Source organism: Bombina bombina, chromosome 3 (assembly GCF_027579735.1).
Source record: "Bombina bombina isolate aBomBom1 chromosome 3, aBomBom1.pri, whole genome shotgun sequence".
NCBI lineage: Eukaryota > Metazoa > Chordata > Amphibia > Anura > Bombinatoridae > Bombina > Bombina bombina.
The window spans coordinates 1,243,562,775-1,243,581,090 of NC_069501.1; the positions used below are offsets into that span (position 1 = coordinate 1,243,562,775).

Sequence of the window (18,316 nt, forward strand, 5' to 3'; positions counted from 1 at the left end):
ACTCACTCCAACTGAAATTAGGGTGTTAAATTATGGCTTGGGCTTTTGTCCAAATAATAGCTTCAAACTATTTAACACCCTAGTGGACGTAAACAGATTTATAAGAAAGCTTACCCTTCAGAAACACTTTCAAAATTCTGAACTTACATACACAAATACTGATAATATTGTCTCTCCAAACAGAACTGAACCTCTTCATTCTAATATCAGTAATTTTCAGGATGTTTGTGATATTCCTGTATTGGAAAGCTTACAGACTGAATCAGATACCCTAGAAGATTCTGCTAAGGGTATTTTTCCAAAATTTAAATCACCATCTAAGTTTTACCCGATTCAGAGTAGAGGCAAGACATTAGAACTCTACCATAAGAGAGTGGTTGAAGATTTAACCTCGCTATACTATTCTGACAGACCAAGCTCCCACAACTTGTCACTAAGAGAGAAAGAGGCGCTAAGTGCCCTTAAAAATAATGATTCTCTCATTATTAGAAATTCTGACAAGGGTGGGAGCGTGGTGCTCTTAGATAAAGATTCCTACATCTCTGAAGCAATGAGACAATTGAGTGATCCAGTCACTTATTGCACATTGCCATATGACCCTACCAAAAAGTTTCAAAGAGAATTATCTAGCTTGTTGGATGATGGAAGATATTTGGACCTTATGGATGATGAAACCGTTAAATATCTCTATGTTGATAACCCAGTGGTCCCTATCTTCAATCATCTGCCAAAAGTACATAAGAGTCTAGAGGAAGTCAAGGGACGTCCAATCGTTTCTGGCATTGGCTCCCTTTTGGAGCCATTGTCAGAATGGTTGGACGCCATCTTGCAACCCATTGTTCTTTCATTGTATAGCCATATCAGGGACACCACACACATTTTACAGCTTCTAGAAGAGGTGGTTTGGACACCACAGAGTAGTTGGCTTGCTATAGATGTGGTGTCCTTGTATTCCACCATCCCCCATGATATGGGCCTTAGTGCCATCAGATACTTTTTGGAATCTTTTTACTCTATGGACAAGTCAACAGCCAATTTTGTCATCAGAGGGACCAGCTTTCTGTTAAAGCACAATTATTTTGTGTTTGAAGGGGTTTTCTATCTGCAGAGACAGGGCACCGCCATGGGGGCCAAATTTGCCCCCTCTTATGCCAATATCTTTATGGGGTGGTTAGAGATCAATTATATCTATGCATATAGAAACCCTTTCACCCAACATATACAAATGTATAAACGCTTTATTGATGACTTGATCATCATGGTCCTCTGATGAGAAGACTGCTGTTGAATTTGTTGACTTTCTCAATTCTAGTAACAATGGAGTAAAATTTACCCATGAGTGGCAGAGATCTGAAATTCATTTTTTGGATGTTAGCCTTATGGGAGAGATCAAAACTGGGAACATCAATTCAAAATTGTATCGGAAACCTATTGCAGGAAATACCCTTCTACATAGCAAAAGTGCCCATCCTAAACATGTTTTTAAAGGCATTGCCAAAGGGCAATTGCTCAGGGCTAGAAGGATCTGCAATAGGGAATCAGATTACAAGGAGGAGAGAAAGAGGTAAAACATAGATTGCTTGAGAGAGGATACAATCACTCATTGGTTAATAATGTCTTGAATGAAGTCACTAGTATTGAAAGAAAAGACACCTTGCAGAGTAAAACCAACAAAACACCTGACAAACGTACAAATTTTATCACTAAATATTCGTCAGAATTTTATGAAATCTGCAATATTCTAAAGAAATATTTTCCCATATTATATGGGGATAAACAACTTAAAGCAGTAGTGGAAAAAGGTTTTAAATGTGTCTATTCTAGAAATTTAACCCTAGGAAATATCCTGTCTCCTAGCCAATTACCACAGGATCCTAAACCAACTACTTGGCTCTCTGTGAATGGTACCTACAAATGTGGAGTCTCAAGGTGTAAGGCCTGTGACTTTATTATAGAAGGTAAAAGTTTCTATTCATGTGTCACGAATCAAACATACGAGACAAAAGGGTGCATTAAATGCTCCACTAGCTATGTAGTCTATCTTATCGAATGCAATGTTCACCATCTGCAATATATTGGCATGACATCTAGAGATGTACGCACAAGAGTGCGTGAACATTTAGGCTATATAAAAAATGAAAAAACTTGTTCTGAGTTGGCCAGGCATTTCATTGAAGTTCATTGTGGAGATGTCAGATCATTTAAATGGCAGGCTATTGAAGCCATTAGGAGACCATCTAGAGGGGGAGATAAAGATGCTATATTAGCACGCCAAGAGGCATTCTGGATATTTAAACTCCGTACTCAGACTCCTAATGGCTTTAATTCAGAGTTTGATTTAATCAACCACTAGTGCTAAACCTTATGCTCGGCATTAATGTCACCATACACATTCCAGTATTTTTTTTTGGCTAGTTTTGGCTGTTTCATGTATACATGTGAGTACGCTTATATGTATATATATGTATGTACATGTGTATATATTTTTTATAGTCTAATAGGTAGTGTGCATGTTAGTTTTTAGAAACTTTAAGGTTCCCTTATATAACACTTTACCTTGTACCAGATACTTCCTGGCTTTATTAAGCGTACATTTCTATTCACATCAATACATAGATTTACAGCCATACTTGACTTTGATAAACATGTAGCCATACTTATAAGCCTAATCCCTAAATTAAATTAAATTATAGTTACCGCACAATAGACATCTATAATAATGGAGAATGAAATATTTCCCATCTATTGTTGTTGAGCTTTATTGATTGTTCTATTTAGGGATTTTGATGTTAGTCACTTATTTGCTTATATCTTATATCTACTTTTGTTTATCTAAGTATAAGCCATAATAGTATTCTTACATGTGTTTATGTATTGGTCACTCTGATATGTGTTCTTTCATTTATTATTGTATGTTTTCCTTTACAATTGCTACCTACATATTTCTATATTCTGTAATTTGTATATATGTATACATGCATTGATGTAATTATAACATGTCGGCCAAACATTATTTGTCACCAAATGTTGTTTCTGCTTGCAATACCCCAAATATTATATGTTCAACCATGGATAAAGTGGGAGGTATTTGTTGTATCCCACAGTAGCAAATAATTGTGCAGAGCATTACTTTTAAACGCCCTTGTTGTAGTAAACAGCAGGTCTTAGATTACGGCAACTAGCCGAAACTAGAAGGACCAGCTGTTTCTCTGTTATTCTGCTGGTGTTACGATTGATTTTTACTATATCACAATAAAGTTCGTTGGATTACTTTTAAACTTGGGACTCCTGAATCTCCTTCTTTTTCTTTATTTTACGGGCTACAAGGAGTCAATTTTTCCTCATCAGGAGCCCTTACAGCCTCATCTTTCTCTATGGCAAGCTGTTGTTTTACACTTTTCCCCCTAGGAGAGCTGAAGATACGGCACTAAGTGGATTGGAGACACACGCTGCAAACCCCTCAGACGCCGGGCTTGCAAACCAAAGGCAACGCTGCAATAGGAGGCTCGTCTAGTGAGTAATCCCGCACCGGAGCTGCGGTTCACCATGACGACGGAGCCTGTATCCTGCAGGTGATGGGATCCTTTGATGCAAGTTAAAGGAAAAGCATTTGAGGGGTGAGTTTGAAAGCTGTCTTCCTATTCATTTGTCCCTGCTGGGAATTTGGAACTGCTGCTGTATTCTGGCTTGATTCATAAGTTTATTTGGTGCACGTTCACTGTGCTCTCCTGGGGGTGATACAGCTATTTGGTCGTATGACTTTTTTTCCCATAGTGTATATATATTTTCATTTGATACGGAGCAAATATACCTATGGGAAGCCTGCTGTGTTCTATTTGTACTTTGGGGCATGCCCCGCAAAAAGCCCTTTAAGGGCTGGTAAAAGAGCTGATTACTTTGTAATGTAGAATAGGGTAGTGACTTTTATTATTTTGTTTTTTTTTATTTTATTAGGGGGCTTAGAGTAGGTGTAATTAATTTAAAATTCTTGTAATATTTTTTTATTTTCTGTAATTTAGTGTTTGTTTTTTTTGTAATTTAGTTTAGTTTATTTAATTGTATTTAATTGTAGGTATTGGTAGCTAATTTATTTAATTAATTTAATGATAGTGTAGTGTTAGGTTTAATTGTAACTTAGGTTAGGATTAGCTGTTAAATAGTTAATAACTATTTAATAATTATTGTACCTAGTTAAAATAAATACAAAGTTGCCTGTAAAGTAAATATAAATCCTAAAATAGCTACAATGTAACTATGAGTTATATTGTAGCTATATTAGGGTTTATTTTACAGGTAAGTATTTAGCTTTAAATAGGAGTAATTTATTTAATAAGAGTTAATTTATTTTGTTTAATTTAAATTATATTTAACTTAGGGGGGTGTTAGGGTTAAGGTTAGACTTAGCTTTAGGGGTTAATAACTTTATTTGAGTAGTGGCGAGGTCCGGTCGGCAGATTAGGGGTTAATAAGTGTAGTTAGGTTGCGGCGACGTTGGGGGGGGGCAGATTAGGGGTTAATAAATATTATGTAGGTGTCGGCGATGTTGGGGGCAGCAGATTAGGGGTTCATAGGGTTAATGTAGATGGCGGCGGTGTCCGGAGCGGCAGATTAGGGGTTAATTGTGTAATGCAGGTGTCAGCGATAGCGGGGTCGGCAGATTAGGGGTTAATAAGTGTAAGGTTAGGGGTGTTTAGACTCGGGGTTCATGTTAGGGTGTTAGGTGCAGACTTAGGAAGTGTTTCCCCATAGGAAACAATGGGGCTGCGTTGGGAGCTTAACACTGCTTTTTTGCAGGTGTTAGGTTTTTTTTCAGCCCAAACTGCCCCATTGTTTCCTATGGGGGAATTGTGCACAAACACGTTTTGCCAGCTTACCGCTACCGTAAGCAACACTGGTATTGAGGGTTGAAGTGGCGGTAAATTCGGCTCAACACTCCCTTTTTGGAGCCTAACACAGCCCTTCAGACAACTCTAAATACCAGCATTGTTTGGAAGCAGCGGTAGGAAAAAAAGCAGCGTTAGCTACGCGGGTCTTTACCGACAAAACTCTAAATCTAGGTGAACTTCTTTAGCTTTTTTTATCATGTTAAATAGCTGCTTTTAGTTGTTGTATTTCAATACCTAAGTATTTGCTGTGGAAAAGCTGTGGAAACATAGCCAGGAGAATAAATTACACTCCCAGTGGAGTGGTAGTAGAGATCAGTCATCAAATGTTTATTTTCACTTGTTCTCTCTAAGTACAGAGATAATTACACTGTTATCTCTAATTAAACAGAGACAACATAAGGATGGTGTTTGTGTGTGTGTATGAGAATGTGTGTGCGTGTCTGTGTGTGTGTGCGTGTGAGAATGTGTGTGTGTATGCATGTGTATATGTGTGTGTGTGTGTGAGAGAATGTGTGTGCGTGTCTGTGTGTGTGTGTGAGAATGTGTGTGTGTGCATGTGTATATGTGTGTATGTGAGTGTGTGTGTGAGAATGTGTGTATGCGTGTCTGTGTGTAAGAATGTGTGTGTGTGTGTGTGTGTATGTGTATATGTGTGCATGTGAGTGTGTGTGTGAGAATATGTGTGTGCATGTGTGTCTGTGTGAGAATGTGTGTGTGCATGTGTGTCTGTGTGAGAATGTGTGTGTGCATGTGTGTCTGTTTGAGAATGTGTGTGTGTGTGCATGTGTGTCTGTGAGAATGTGTCTGTGTGTGCATGTGTGTCTGTGTGAGAATGTGTGTGTGCATGTGTGTCTGTGTGAGAATGTGTGTGTGTGTGTGTGTGCATGTGTGTCTGTGTGAGAATGTGTGTGTGTGTTTGTGTGTGCATGTGTGTCTCTGTGAGAATGTGTGCATGTGTGTCTGTGAGAATGTGTGTGTGTGTGTGTGCATGCGTGTCTATGTGAGAATGTGTGTGTGTGTGTGTGCATGTGTATATGTGTGTTAGGAGAATTGATAGTCTTGCAAGCTGAACCCATTTTAACGGGGTTTGGTTTCAATGAGCAAAACTAAGTACAACCCCAATTCTAATAAAAGTTGGGACAGTATGGAAAATGCAAAAAACAAAATCAAAGCGTAATTTGGAAAATTCAACTCACTCTGTACTTAAAAAACATTATTGACACATTATTAACACATTATTTGATGTTTTAGTTTGTAAATGTAATGTATTTTTTAAAATATACACTCATTTAAAATCTGTTGACTCCAACACGTCAGGGGCAATTTATAACTAATAGCGATGTGACAAGTTGAAATAAGAAGGTGATGCGAAACAAGTGAGGCAGTTGTGTAATCATAGTATATAAGGAACCTCTAAAAAGGCCTAGTCCTTCAAGAGCAAGGATGGGTTGAGGCTCGCCAATCTGCCAACAGACCCCTCGGTGAATGATCTAACACTTTGAGAACAACATTTCCCAAAGACAAATCGGTAGGATTTGGGGCATTTCACCTTCTATAGTGCACAATATAATTAAAAGATTCAAGGAATCCGGTCAAATCTCGGTGCGGTAGGCAAGCCCGAAAAAAACACTTCTGAATGCGCGTGATCTCTAATCCCTCAGGCATCACTGTCTCAAAAACCGTCATGAGTCTGTAAAGGATATCCTGACATGGGTTCAGGAATACTTTGGTAAACCTTTCACCGCTGCATGCACAGATGCAAGTTAAGGCTTCACTATGCAAAGCAGAAGCCATACATCAACACTGTCCATGTAAAACAGATTTAGCAGAGAAGCTTTAGCACGTCTAAAATTGATTAAGTGCACCCTATATCTTCAATGGAGATCGTAACAATGCAAAATATTTCTGGTATTATGCGTCAAGGTGTTTGACTGGGAAGTATTCAAAGTATATCTATATACTTATATGTGCATTTATGCGTTTATATGTGTAAATATGTATGTGCACATATACTCTACATACATATATATATATATATATATATATATATATATATATATATATATATATATGTACACACATATAGAAATGTATACACATACAGAAATGTATACACAAACACACACACATATATAGAAAAGGGCACTCACTGGACTTTAACAAAATATCCTCAGAGTTTCTTTGGGGACACGTTCTGTTTTATGTTTTGACATTTGACAAAGTTATGTCTTGGTAATACTTGTTTGAATTAAAATATTTTGTTAAAGTCCAGTTAAAGTCCAGTGAGTGCCTTTTTCTATGGGAGACTGTTTACAATAATTTAAAGTGCATCCTGGCGGTTGTGACATTTTGTAAGACTGTGCTTATATATATATATATATATATATATATATATATATATATATATATATATATGTATGTGATGTAATATATAATGTCATTGTAACATGTTGTGTAACATATTGTATTAAAAATATTGATTTCATTTTATTTAAGCATTATTTAAGAACACCTCTAAACATGAAAAAATATTTTATCAATTCCATTTATTAAGTAATTATTATTGTAATTAGTATTCTTTTATTGTTTTAAGAAAAGTGTAAAGGGTTTAGGTATATGAAATACTTTCAGCTGTAAAGCAGTTGTATGTGTTTTAAGTATAACAAAAGTCAATTATATATACAGTATATACATGAGAGAGAGAGAGCGAGAGAGAGATAGAGAGAGAGAGAGAGAGAGAGAGAGAGAGAGAGAGGGAAAGAGAGAAAAACAGAATTATAAGTAACCTCAGGAATGAGAAGGTTTAATTGCCACAAAGGAGAGCTAAATGATGGACGTTACTTTATTTTGGGCTGTGTGTAATTGTGCTCATCTGTTCACAGATAAATAAAACCTATAACACTACATAATTTTGTTGCTTAAACAGCAGTGTATACTTCATCTGAGCTATTTCTATTAACATTCTATTAGAAATCAATGGTTACTGACCAGTGGTGTTAGTAATCTCTCCCTCTGGACATGGGATACAGTTGTGACAACACTTGGCATTTTCTTTTTTATAAACCTTCACATATCCCGGCAGGCAACTCTCACTGCATACAGACCGAGGAACCTAAGATCACATGACATTGTCAACTATTATGGTGTCTAACTGGAATTATATGTCACATTTTACTTAACAAATTCCATGCATATGAAGGAGCGCTATTGAAACGCTAAAACATTTAGGTTAGAGCTGTTTATTATTAGGAGGAAATGCTTAACTATTAAACTTTCATGATTCAGATAGAACATGCATTTTTTTTTCAGTTTACTTATATCATCTAGTTTGCTTTGCTTTCTTGGTATCTTTTGATAAAGTTTGTTTGCATGCAAACAATTTATTGTGTTGAGATACGCACGCTAAATTCCAGCACTCGAGTGAAAGCATTAAATAGCTTGCCCAATATAGGCTATAAAAATAGAATATTAAAAAAACAATCAATTCCAAGAAAACAAGTTTTACACAGTGTAACGTTACAAAAATAAAAAGCACTTTGGAAAATATAGAAAACCACGGCTACTGTCTTCTATGATATTTTATTGTTTACACGCTTACTAAAAAATCATGCCAAAACTAGAAACATTTTTATATAATCGCGAGATTGTGTGTGTGTTTGTGTATATATATATAGGGTTTGATTAAATTACCCCAAGAGCTAGTGGTCCCATGAAACTACTTAGTCGCCCACTTTTTCAATGAGTCATACGAAAACTTGTAATTCACCGTTATATACTTTTATTACACATTTGTATTATTCTCTTACCTAAAAAGAGATATTTTTTCTTCAAATGCCAGCAAGCTGAGGCAGGAATAGACAGGCGCACAGACAGTCAAGGACAGACAGTCAGCCACACACAAACAAGTACACACATACATATACATACAGCCACAAAACACACACACACACAAATACACACACACACAAAACACACACATACATGTACACACATACATATACATACAGCCACAAAACACACACACACAAATACAGACACACACACACAAAACACACATACAAGTACACACATACATATACATACAGCCACAAAACACACACACAAATACAGACACACACACACAAAACACACACACACAAATACAGACACACACACAAAACACACACATACACAGATACAGACAAATACATATACAGAGCCAGGAGATTTATGCACCTAGGAGATTTATGTTACCAGGAGATTTATGTAACCAGGAGATTTATGCACCTAGGAGATTTATGTAACCAGGAGATTTATGTAGCCAGGGGATTTATGTAGCCAGGAGATTTATGTAGCCAGGAGATTTATGTAGCCAGGAGATTTATGTAACTAGGAGATTTATGTAAACAGGAGATTTATGTAGCCAGGAGATTTATGTAGTCAGGAGATTTATGCAACCAGGAGATTTATGTAGCTAGGAGATTTATGTAACTAGGAGATTTATGTAGCCAGGATATTTATGTAACTAGGAGATTTATGTAGCCAGGAGATTTATGTAACTAGGAGATTTATGTAGCCAGGAGATTTATGTAACCAGGAGATTTATGTAGCCAGGAGATTTATGTAACCAGGAGATTTATGTAGCCAGGAGATTTATGTAACCAGAAGATGTATGTAGCCAGGAGATTTATGTAGCCAGGAGATTTATGTAGCCAGGAGATTTATGTAACCAGAAGATTTATGTAACCAGGAGATTTATTTAGCCAGGAGATTTATGTAACCAGAAGATTTATGAAACTAGGAGATTTATTTAGCCAGGAGATTTATGTAACCAGGAGATTTATGTAGCCAGGAGATTTATGTAACCAGGACATTTATGTAGCCAGGAGATTTATGTAACTAAGAGATTTATGTAGCCAGGAGATGTATGTAACCAGGAGATTTATGTAGCCAGGAGATTTATGTAACCAGGAGATTTATGTAACTAGGAGATTTATGTAGCCAGGGGATTTATGTTACCAGAAGATGTATGTAGCCAGGAGATTTATGTAGCCAGGAGATTTATGTAACCAGGAGGTTTATGTTGTAAAATCACAAAATAAAACTAAGTGCTGTTGCCACTAAAATAAATGAAGTCTCTGAAATAGTGCTGTAATTGGTGGTATAGGGGCCCCTCAAACACAAAGAAAGTCTCACCAAGCGAGATCCATATTAGGGTAAGATTAATACGTATTACCTTCCTCCCATGGGTGGTCTAAAGTTCGACCGGCTTGTCAAATAACACCTCCGTGAGGCGCGTATGTGGCTCGTGACGTCACCGACCAGGGGCGTTGTCTCCAAGCTAAGATCCTATTGGTCAGGATCGCTGAGCATGAAGTATAGTGGCCTCTATATTGTAGAATTGTAGAGTTAAACAGGTCCCCGCTCTTAGTGCAGATAAGCACGCAGGATTAGACTTGTCATACAGCAGCTCCATAGGAACTTGTAGCTTATTATTAGTTCCAGTTTATTCTTGCTCTCCTTGGGCTCTGTGTATTCGATATCCAAAAAGCTTTACCTGGAACAGTGTCCTTCTCAGCACAGTCTTAATGCTCTTGTGTGGGTAACATAAAACACAGGATAGCTGCGGCTTCTTATCATCAACGCGTTTCTCCCTCTTACAGGTCTTTTTCAAGATGAATTTGCTCCAGTCATAGCTTCCTTTTAAACAGTCCAAACACATTACCTATTGGTCAGGTTGGATTAATTAGTGAGACAATTGTATTCCCTGTGGTAATACTATTGGCAACAGTATTGGCAACTTTCTAGCACTTGTAATAAAAAAGAACCGCAAAGAGCAAAAAAGGAAAGAAAAATTGTTTGAACATAAACTCTTACATAGAGAATTACGTTAAAAATGTATGTAAAAGACTAGAGTTTTTAAGAATAATAATACAGTAAAGAGTCCGGAATATGGACAGACATCTAGGAAATATATATACACATGTGTAAAATTCGTTCTCTTAAAAATATATATATATTGTACACTAATAGTGAAGAAGTTAATATATATAACATATTATAAAGTTTACCTAATGGTAATAGGCAATATTAGATAGAAAAAATATATATATATGTGTGTATATCACTGGCGGACAGTAGCCGCTTGAGTGCAAAATTCGTGAAAGAATGTAGTTACGCTGATGCATTTAAAAGGGTGTATATTGTGATTTGGGTATATCAAAGATGGGGGTGAGGGGGGTAAGTATAATAAGAAATTAAACTAAGATACTATTAAGGTGTGATCAGCACACTTAGTGCATTTATAATAAAGGAATAATATAAGTAATAGTGCGAAAATGTTTCACTGTGAAAGAATTTTTAATATATAGTGCAAATCAAGGATGTGTATTACAACTCCTATCAGAATCCATATTTAGGTTCATAATATATACACATATAGGCATATATAACTTGCAGGCTTCTTATTCAAAGAGATTCTCTCTGATAAATGATATAAGTGTACACCACACCCACACATAAGCACATATATATGCATATACATATCTATATACACATTACTGTATTTAAACTAGTGGATATTTAGAAATTAGCATATTAATCCAGAATAAATGGTGAAATGTCTAGTTCAGAGTTCAGACCAGCTGGATATAGAGTATCATATTTATATATGTACTCTGCCTCTTTTATACGTAATATTTTATCTATGTTTCCTCCCCTCCAGTGGCACTTGATATGTTTAATTCCCCAGAACTTTAAATCCTTCGTTCTCACTATGTGTACTTCTTTGAAGTGCTTATATAGTCTGGTATCTTCTTTATTTTTCTCTATACAGAGGAGGTGCTCTCTAATCCTGTCTATTATCATCCTCTTAGTCTCCCCAAAGTATATTAAATTACATGTGCATTGGAGTATATATATATGACCCCTTTAGTTGTGCATCTGATAAGATCTTTTATTGGGATTATTTCTCCTGTAGGTGGGATTTTTAAGGAGGTTTTCTTACAACTAGAAAACAGAATAATGTCCCAGGAGCCGGCAAATATAAAATATATCCAATCTTTATTTGAGTAAATGTAAAAACAGCATACGGTTCAGTCCATCAGAACAACAGCACAAACTGACCAGATTAAAACACAACAAGCGGGAGAGAAGCTGTGCTCCTCATGCAGCAGACATGTTTCGTGCTTACCAAGCACTTGTTCACTGCTTAAAGGAGCAGCAGCTGCCTTCCGCTTAAATAGGCTACAGCTGTGACTATATTTAAAGATACATCACACATATTAATATTTAGATATTTAAAAATAATTATCTCCCTCATGCAGTGTATATAACTTGTTTAGATATAAAAGCACTCTACATAGTACAGGAAAACATACGAATTGATAGACATTTCATGATACTTTGAATGGCAATTATATAGCAATTTATAGAGTGCTAAAACGTTAAAAAGATTTGATTCATGAAATAGCAAAACTTATAAATCATAACTAATATCCTAATTCAATCCAAACAAATAATACTACAGAAAGTCTATCTAGTCTGTATAGATAGAATTTATCATATATATACAGATCCCTATACACATAGATCTATATCCCTCCTTAGGTTTAGACCATGGGGCATAGACGTATTTAGGGTAAATATCCAATACACCTCTCTTAAATTAAGTTTATTTTGTCTATTGCCTCCTCTTCTCCACCGTGGAACATGGTCTATACCCTGCAAGGATAAAAGAGACGCATCAGAGTTGTGGAATGTTTTAAAGTGTCTTGCAATGGGGGTGTCAGAATCTGGATCCTCTATGGAACGCACATGTTCAAGGAATCGTTCTTTTAGGGGTCTTTTGGACCTCCCCACATACTGTTTTGAACAGCCTCTGCATGTCAAAAGGTAAATGACATGTGTAGTAACACATATTATGTAAAACTTGATCTGATGCACTTTTCCAGTAATGGAAGAGGTGAAAAATTCACTTTCATTCACAGATTCACATGTTTTACATATCCTGTGTCTACATTTAAAGAAACCCTTTTTTTGTTTAAGCCAGCAATTCTGTTTTAATCTCGGTAGATCAGATGGTGAAACATAATTACCCAAGGTTTTTTCCTCTTTTGGAGATGAATTGGCAACCTTCACTGACTATCCCTTTAAGGATTGGGTCAGTATGTAAATTCGGTAGGGATTCCTTTATTATTTCACAGATTTTGTTATATTCAAGGCTATAAGTAGTAATAAACTTAGGTTTGCCTATCTCCATATGTCCTTTATTTTTATTTTTATATTGCAAAAGTGTGGTCCTCGGTATAGTATCTACCTCTTTGCGAGCTTTTTCGCCCCCATAGCAGTTCCACGTCCCTGGAGATAGAAACCCCCATCGAACATAAAGAAATTGTGAGTCAGAAGATATTCAATGGAGTTTAACAGAAACTGTTTAGTTGCAGGGTTAAAGTTACTTTTGTTGTTTAAAAAGTAATCTATCGCATGTAAGCCTTTGACATGTGTGATTGAGGTATATAGGGATGTCACATCCAGCACCAAAAATCTATAATTAGATTTCCATTCCACAGTTTCAAGTTTTAAAATTAAAGAGGTAGTATCCTGTATGAAACTAGGTAATTCCTTAACAATTGGTTGAAGAAAACTGTCAATCAAATCTGAAAGGGGTTTGTTTAAAGAATTAATGCCGGCTATTATAGGACGCCCAGGAGGGTTGGTAATGTCCTTATGGATTTTTGGCAAATAGTGATAGATAGGGATAACTGGATGTTCAGGGACTAAACTTTCTTTAGTAGCCTCAGTGATGATGTTGTTACATCTAGCATATGAAATTAATTCAACCAATTCTTTTCTGAACTTTACAGTGGGGTTGTCTTTCAATTTTATATATACTTCCCTATCCTGTAGCTGTCTATTGGCTTCTTTTAAGTAGTTGACCCTGTCTAGGACCACTACATTCCCTCCCTTGTCGGAGGGCCTTATGATGATAGACTCATTCTGATTTAATTTGTCTAGGGCGCTCTTTCCTTAAAAGACAGGTTCTTTTTGCTCTGTTTGGGTGTACTATTTAGTGCCCTAAGTTTGTCTTCAACTACTTTCTGAAAGATCTCTACAGCATTAGATCTGGAATGTACAGGATAAAATTCACTTTTTTTCTTGAATTTACTTAAGTTAACATTTTTTTCAGTAATCAAACCTTCAGTGTCAATTGTATCTTCATCTAAAAGTTCCTGTAAATCAGTGACACAACAAATGTCAGTGAATGTCAGGTTATCATGATTGACAATTCCCTCTGATGTATTACTCATCACATTATTGGTTTCATCCTGTGGCCTCTCAGCATTACCAAAGTGTTTGTGCAACATTAATTCGCGCACAAATTTGTTAATATCCACAATGGTGTTAAACAAGTTGAAATGCTGAGAGGGCACAAAATTCAAACCTTTGGACAATACTTTTAGATCTAATGTAGTTAGTTGCATACTAGACAAATTCAAAACATTATTTTCTCCTAAGCATATTTCTTCTTCCGATTCCCTGCTCTCGTTTGATAGGGGGTCTGTTGTTTCTTTGGAGTCTCTTCTGTTCTCCCTTCCCCCACCTTGTTCACAGTTTGTTTTTTTGCCTTTCCCCTTTTGCCTCTATGTATGTTTTCTTTTTTACTGCTGGCACAGTCTCTCGCTGTTCGTTTTTTGAGACACTGGTGGATGGCATTTCTTGTGGAATTTGTAAAACTGTGGGGATAGTTTCCTCAATGTAATTCTCCCCATCAGAGGACGCTATTTCATACTCAGTGTCATTATCAGAAAAACTGACTTGTTTTTTAGATTTGTTCCTCTTGTTTTTGTACCACCTCCTTCTCTTTTTAGGGTCCCCACCCTCATTTGAGTCCCATCTATACACAGAATGGTGATCATAGTCATGTTTGTCCCTTAGAATTTTCCTGGACTTATACTCCCAAAGCTCCTGACGAAAAGTTTGCATATTTTTTTCAAACTGTTTATCATACATTTTAAAGTCAGGGTCTTTTTGGATTGTTTTTAGTTTATCTTGTATATCCTTAATTTCAATTAGAAGATCCACTCTTTGTTTCTGTTTGTGTTTTATTAATAGATCTATTAAGGCAAATGAGCATGTGTCCAATATAATGTTCCATTTCATCATGAAATCATTATCAATTACTCTAAAGGAGGGGAACTTTCTGATGCGTAGTCCTCTAGGGATATGTTTGTTGTTTTTGTATATGAGGAAAGTCTTAATGTCTAACTCCAATTTTAAATCTTTTTTCCTTTATACATCAATTTCATAAAATAAGGTATCGATGGTATAAACCACTTCATCCTCAATGTCTTACAACTATGCTGACAGGCCTTACATGTATGGCATGGGAAGTAACCTGCCACTTTCTTTCTGGAGAGGTCTTTATATGTGTTGGTTTGTATTTTATTTTCTTGAAAAGCACTGGGTACTAGTATCTGTTTTAGATTTCTTGTTTTCCAAAAAATGAGTTTCGGTCTATTGGTCAGTTTGTTTCCTATAATGGGGTCTGATTGTAAAACATGCCAATGCTTATTAAGAATCTTTCTTATAGTTCCATGATCATTACTATAGTCGGTAATGAATGGGGTATCGATAATGTCTTTTGTGTCCTCAATGTTTTTTTGTTTATATGTAAGGAGTGTCTGCCTATTTGTTGATCTATCTCTTGTAGTCGCCTTATTCACTAGATCTTCATCATATCCCCTGTCCTTGAACTTCTCAACAAGTGTCCCTATTTGTTCCTCAAAGTCCGATAGTCTAGAACAGTTCTTTCTAATTCTTAAGGCCTGACCAACAGAAATGTTGTTCTTCCATTGATGTAGATGACAACTTTTTGAGTGTATAAAGCTGTTTGAGTCTACATCTTTGAAGTGTGTCTTTGTTTCAATTGAATTATTTATTACCATAATTTCCAAATCAAGAAAAATAGCACTTTCTTTACTATAGTTATGTGTGAATTTCAGGCCTCTGTCATTAGTATTCATACTTATTAACATATTATTTAATTCGGTTTCAGAACCTCTCCAAACCATTAACATATCGTCTATATATCTCCTATATATTATATATTAAGTTCTGGGGAATTAAACATATCAAGTGCCACTGGAGGGGAGGAAACATAGATAAAATATTACGTATAAAAGAGGCAGAGTACATATATAAATATGATACTCTATATCCAGCTGGTCTGAACTCTGAACTAGACATTTCACCATTTATTCTGGATTAATATGCTAATTTTTAAATATCCTCTAGTTCAAAAACAGTAATGTGTATATAGATATGTATATGCATATATATGTGCTTATGTGTGGGTGTGGTGTACACTTATATCATTTATCAGAGAGAATATCCTTGAATAAGAAGCCTGCAAGTTATATATGCCTATATGTGTATATATTATGAACCTAAATATGGATTCTGATAGGAGTTGTAATAGATAGGAGTTGTAATACACATCCTTGATTTGCACTATATATTAAAAATTCTTTCACATTGAAACTTTTTCGCTCTATTACTTATATTATTCCTTTATTATAAATGCACTAATTGTGCTGATCACACCTTAATAGTATCTTAGTTTAATTTCTTATTATACTTACCCCCTCACCCCCATCTTTGATATACCCAAATCACAATATACACCCTTTTAAACGCATTAGCGTAACTACATTCTTTCACGAATTTTGCACTCAAGCTGCTACTGTCCGCCAGTGATATACACACATATATATATATATATTTTCTATCTAATATTGCCGATTACCATTAGGTAAACTTTATAATATGTTATATATATTAACTTCTTCACTATTAGTGTACAATATATATATATTTTTAAGAGAACGAATTTTACACATGTGTATATATATTTCCTAGATGTCTGTCCATATTCCGGACTCTTTACTGTATTATTATTCTTAAAAACTCTAGTCTTTTACACACATTTTTAACGTAATTCTCTATGTAAGAGTTTATGTTCAAACAATTTTTCTTTCCTTTTTCGCTCTTTGCGGTTCTTTTTTATTACAAGTGCTAGAAAGTTGCCAATACTGTTGCCAATAGTTCGGTCGAACTTTAGACCACCCATGGGAGGAAGGTAATATGTATTAATCTTACCCTAATATGGATCTCGCTTGGTGAAACTTTTTTTGTGTTTGAGGGGCCTCTGTACCACCAATTACAGCAGTATTTCAGAGACTTCATTTATTTTAGTGGCAACAGCACTTAGTTTTATTTTGTGATTTTATATTATATCGGAGACGTCCAATTTTTACATCTTTACGTTTATGTACTCTATCGAATTGTTTTATTAAATTTTTGGCATAGCCAGTTGATATACCTGACTTTGTGATTCACTGCTGCACATTTAGCTTTCTAGCACTTCTCCATACACATTGTTCTCTGACATTATCTTTTTTCCCTATACGTTAGGGACTATAGGGTTGGAGTAGTTTGGTGCTCTCTTGCGCACACTTTTTTCACTCACAGGAGATTTATGTTACCAGGAGATGTATGGATCCAGGAGATTTATGTAACCAGGAGATTTATGTAGCCAGGAGATTTATGTAACCAGGAGATTTATGTTACCAAGAGATGTATGGAGCCAGGGGATTTATGTAGCCAGGAGATTTATGTATCCAGGGGATTTATGTAGTCAGGAGATTTATGCAGCCAGGAGATTTAAGTAGCCAGGAGATGTATGGGGCCAGGAGATTTATGTAACCAGGAGATTTATGTAGCCAGAAGATGTATGGAGCCAGGAGATGTATGTAACCAAGAGATTTACGGAGCCAGGAGATTTATGTAGCGGGAGCTGTATGGAGCCAGGAGATTTATGTAACCAGGAGATTTATGTAGCCAGGAGATTTATGTAATCAGAAGATGTATGTAGCCAGGAGATGTATGGAGCCAGGGGATTTATGTAACTAGAAGATGTATGTAGCCAGGAGATGTATGGAGCCAGGAGATTTATAGAGCCAAAAGATTTATGATCCAGGAGATTTATGTAGCCAGTAGATTTATGTAACTAGGAGATTTATTTAGCCAGGAGATGTATGGAGCCAGGAGATTTATGTAATTTGAGATTTATGTAGCCAGGAGATTTATGTGACCAGGAGATTTATGTAGCCAGGAGATTTATGTAACTTGAGATTTATGTAGCCAGGAGATTTAAGTAACCAGGAGATTTATGTAACCAGGAGATTTATGGAGCTGGGAGATGTATGTAGCCAGGATATTTATGTAGCCAGAATCTGTACATAGCCAGAAGATTTATGTAACCAGGAGATTTATGTAACCAAGAGATTTATGTAGCCAGGAGATTTATGCAGCCAGGAGATTTATGTAGCCAGGAGATATATGGAGCCAGGAGATTTATGAAGCCAGGAGATGTATGTAGCCAGAAGATC

General features: G+C 36.0%; 1 protein-coding gene across 1 annotated transcript in view; it reads right to left on the bottom strand.

Moving 5' to 3' along the window:
* LOC128652689 (vomeronasal type-2 receptor 26-like) overlaps nucleotides 1-18,316 on the bottom strand; it is a 72,709-nt gene that overhangs the window by 5,396 nt on the left and 48,997 nt on the right. Inside the window, exon 4 of the mRNA XM_053705620.1 lies at nucleotides 7,875-7,998. Coding sequence (XP_053561595.1) covers nucleotides 7,875-7,998 — 124 coding nt within the window. The remainder of the gene's footprint in view (nucleotides 1-7,874; nucleotides 7,999-18,316) is intronic.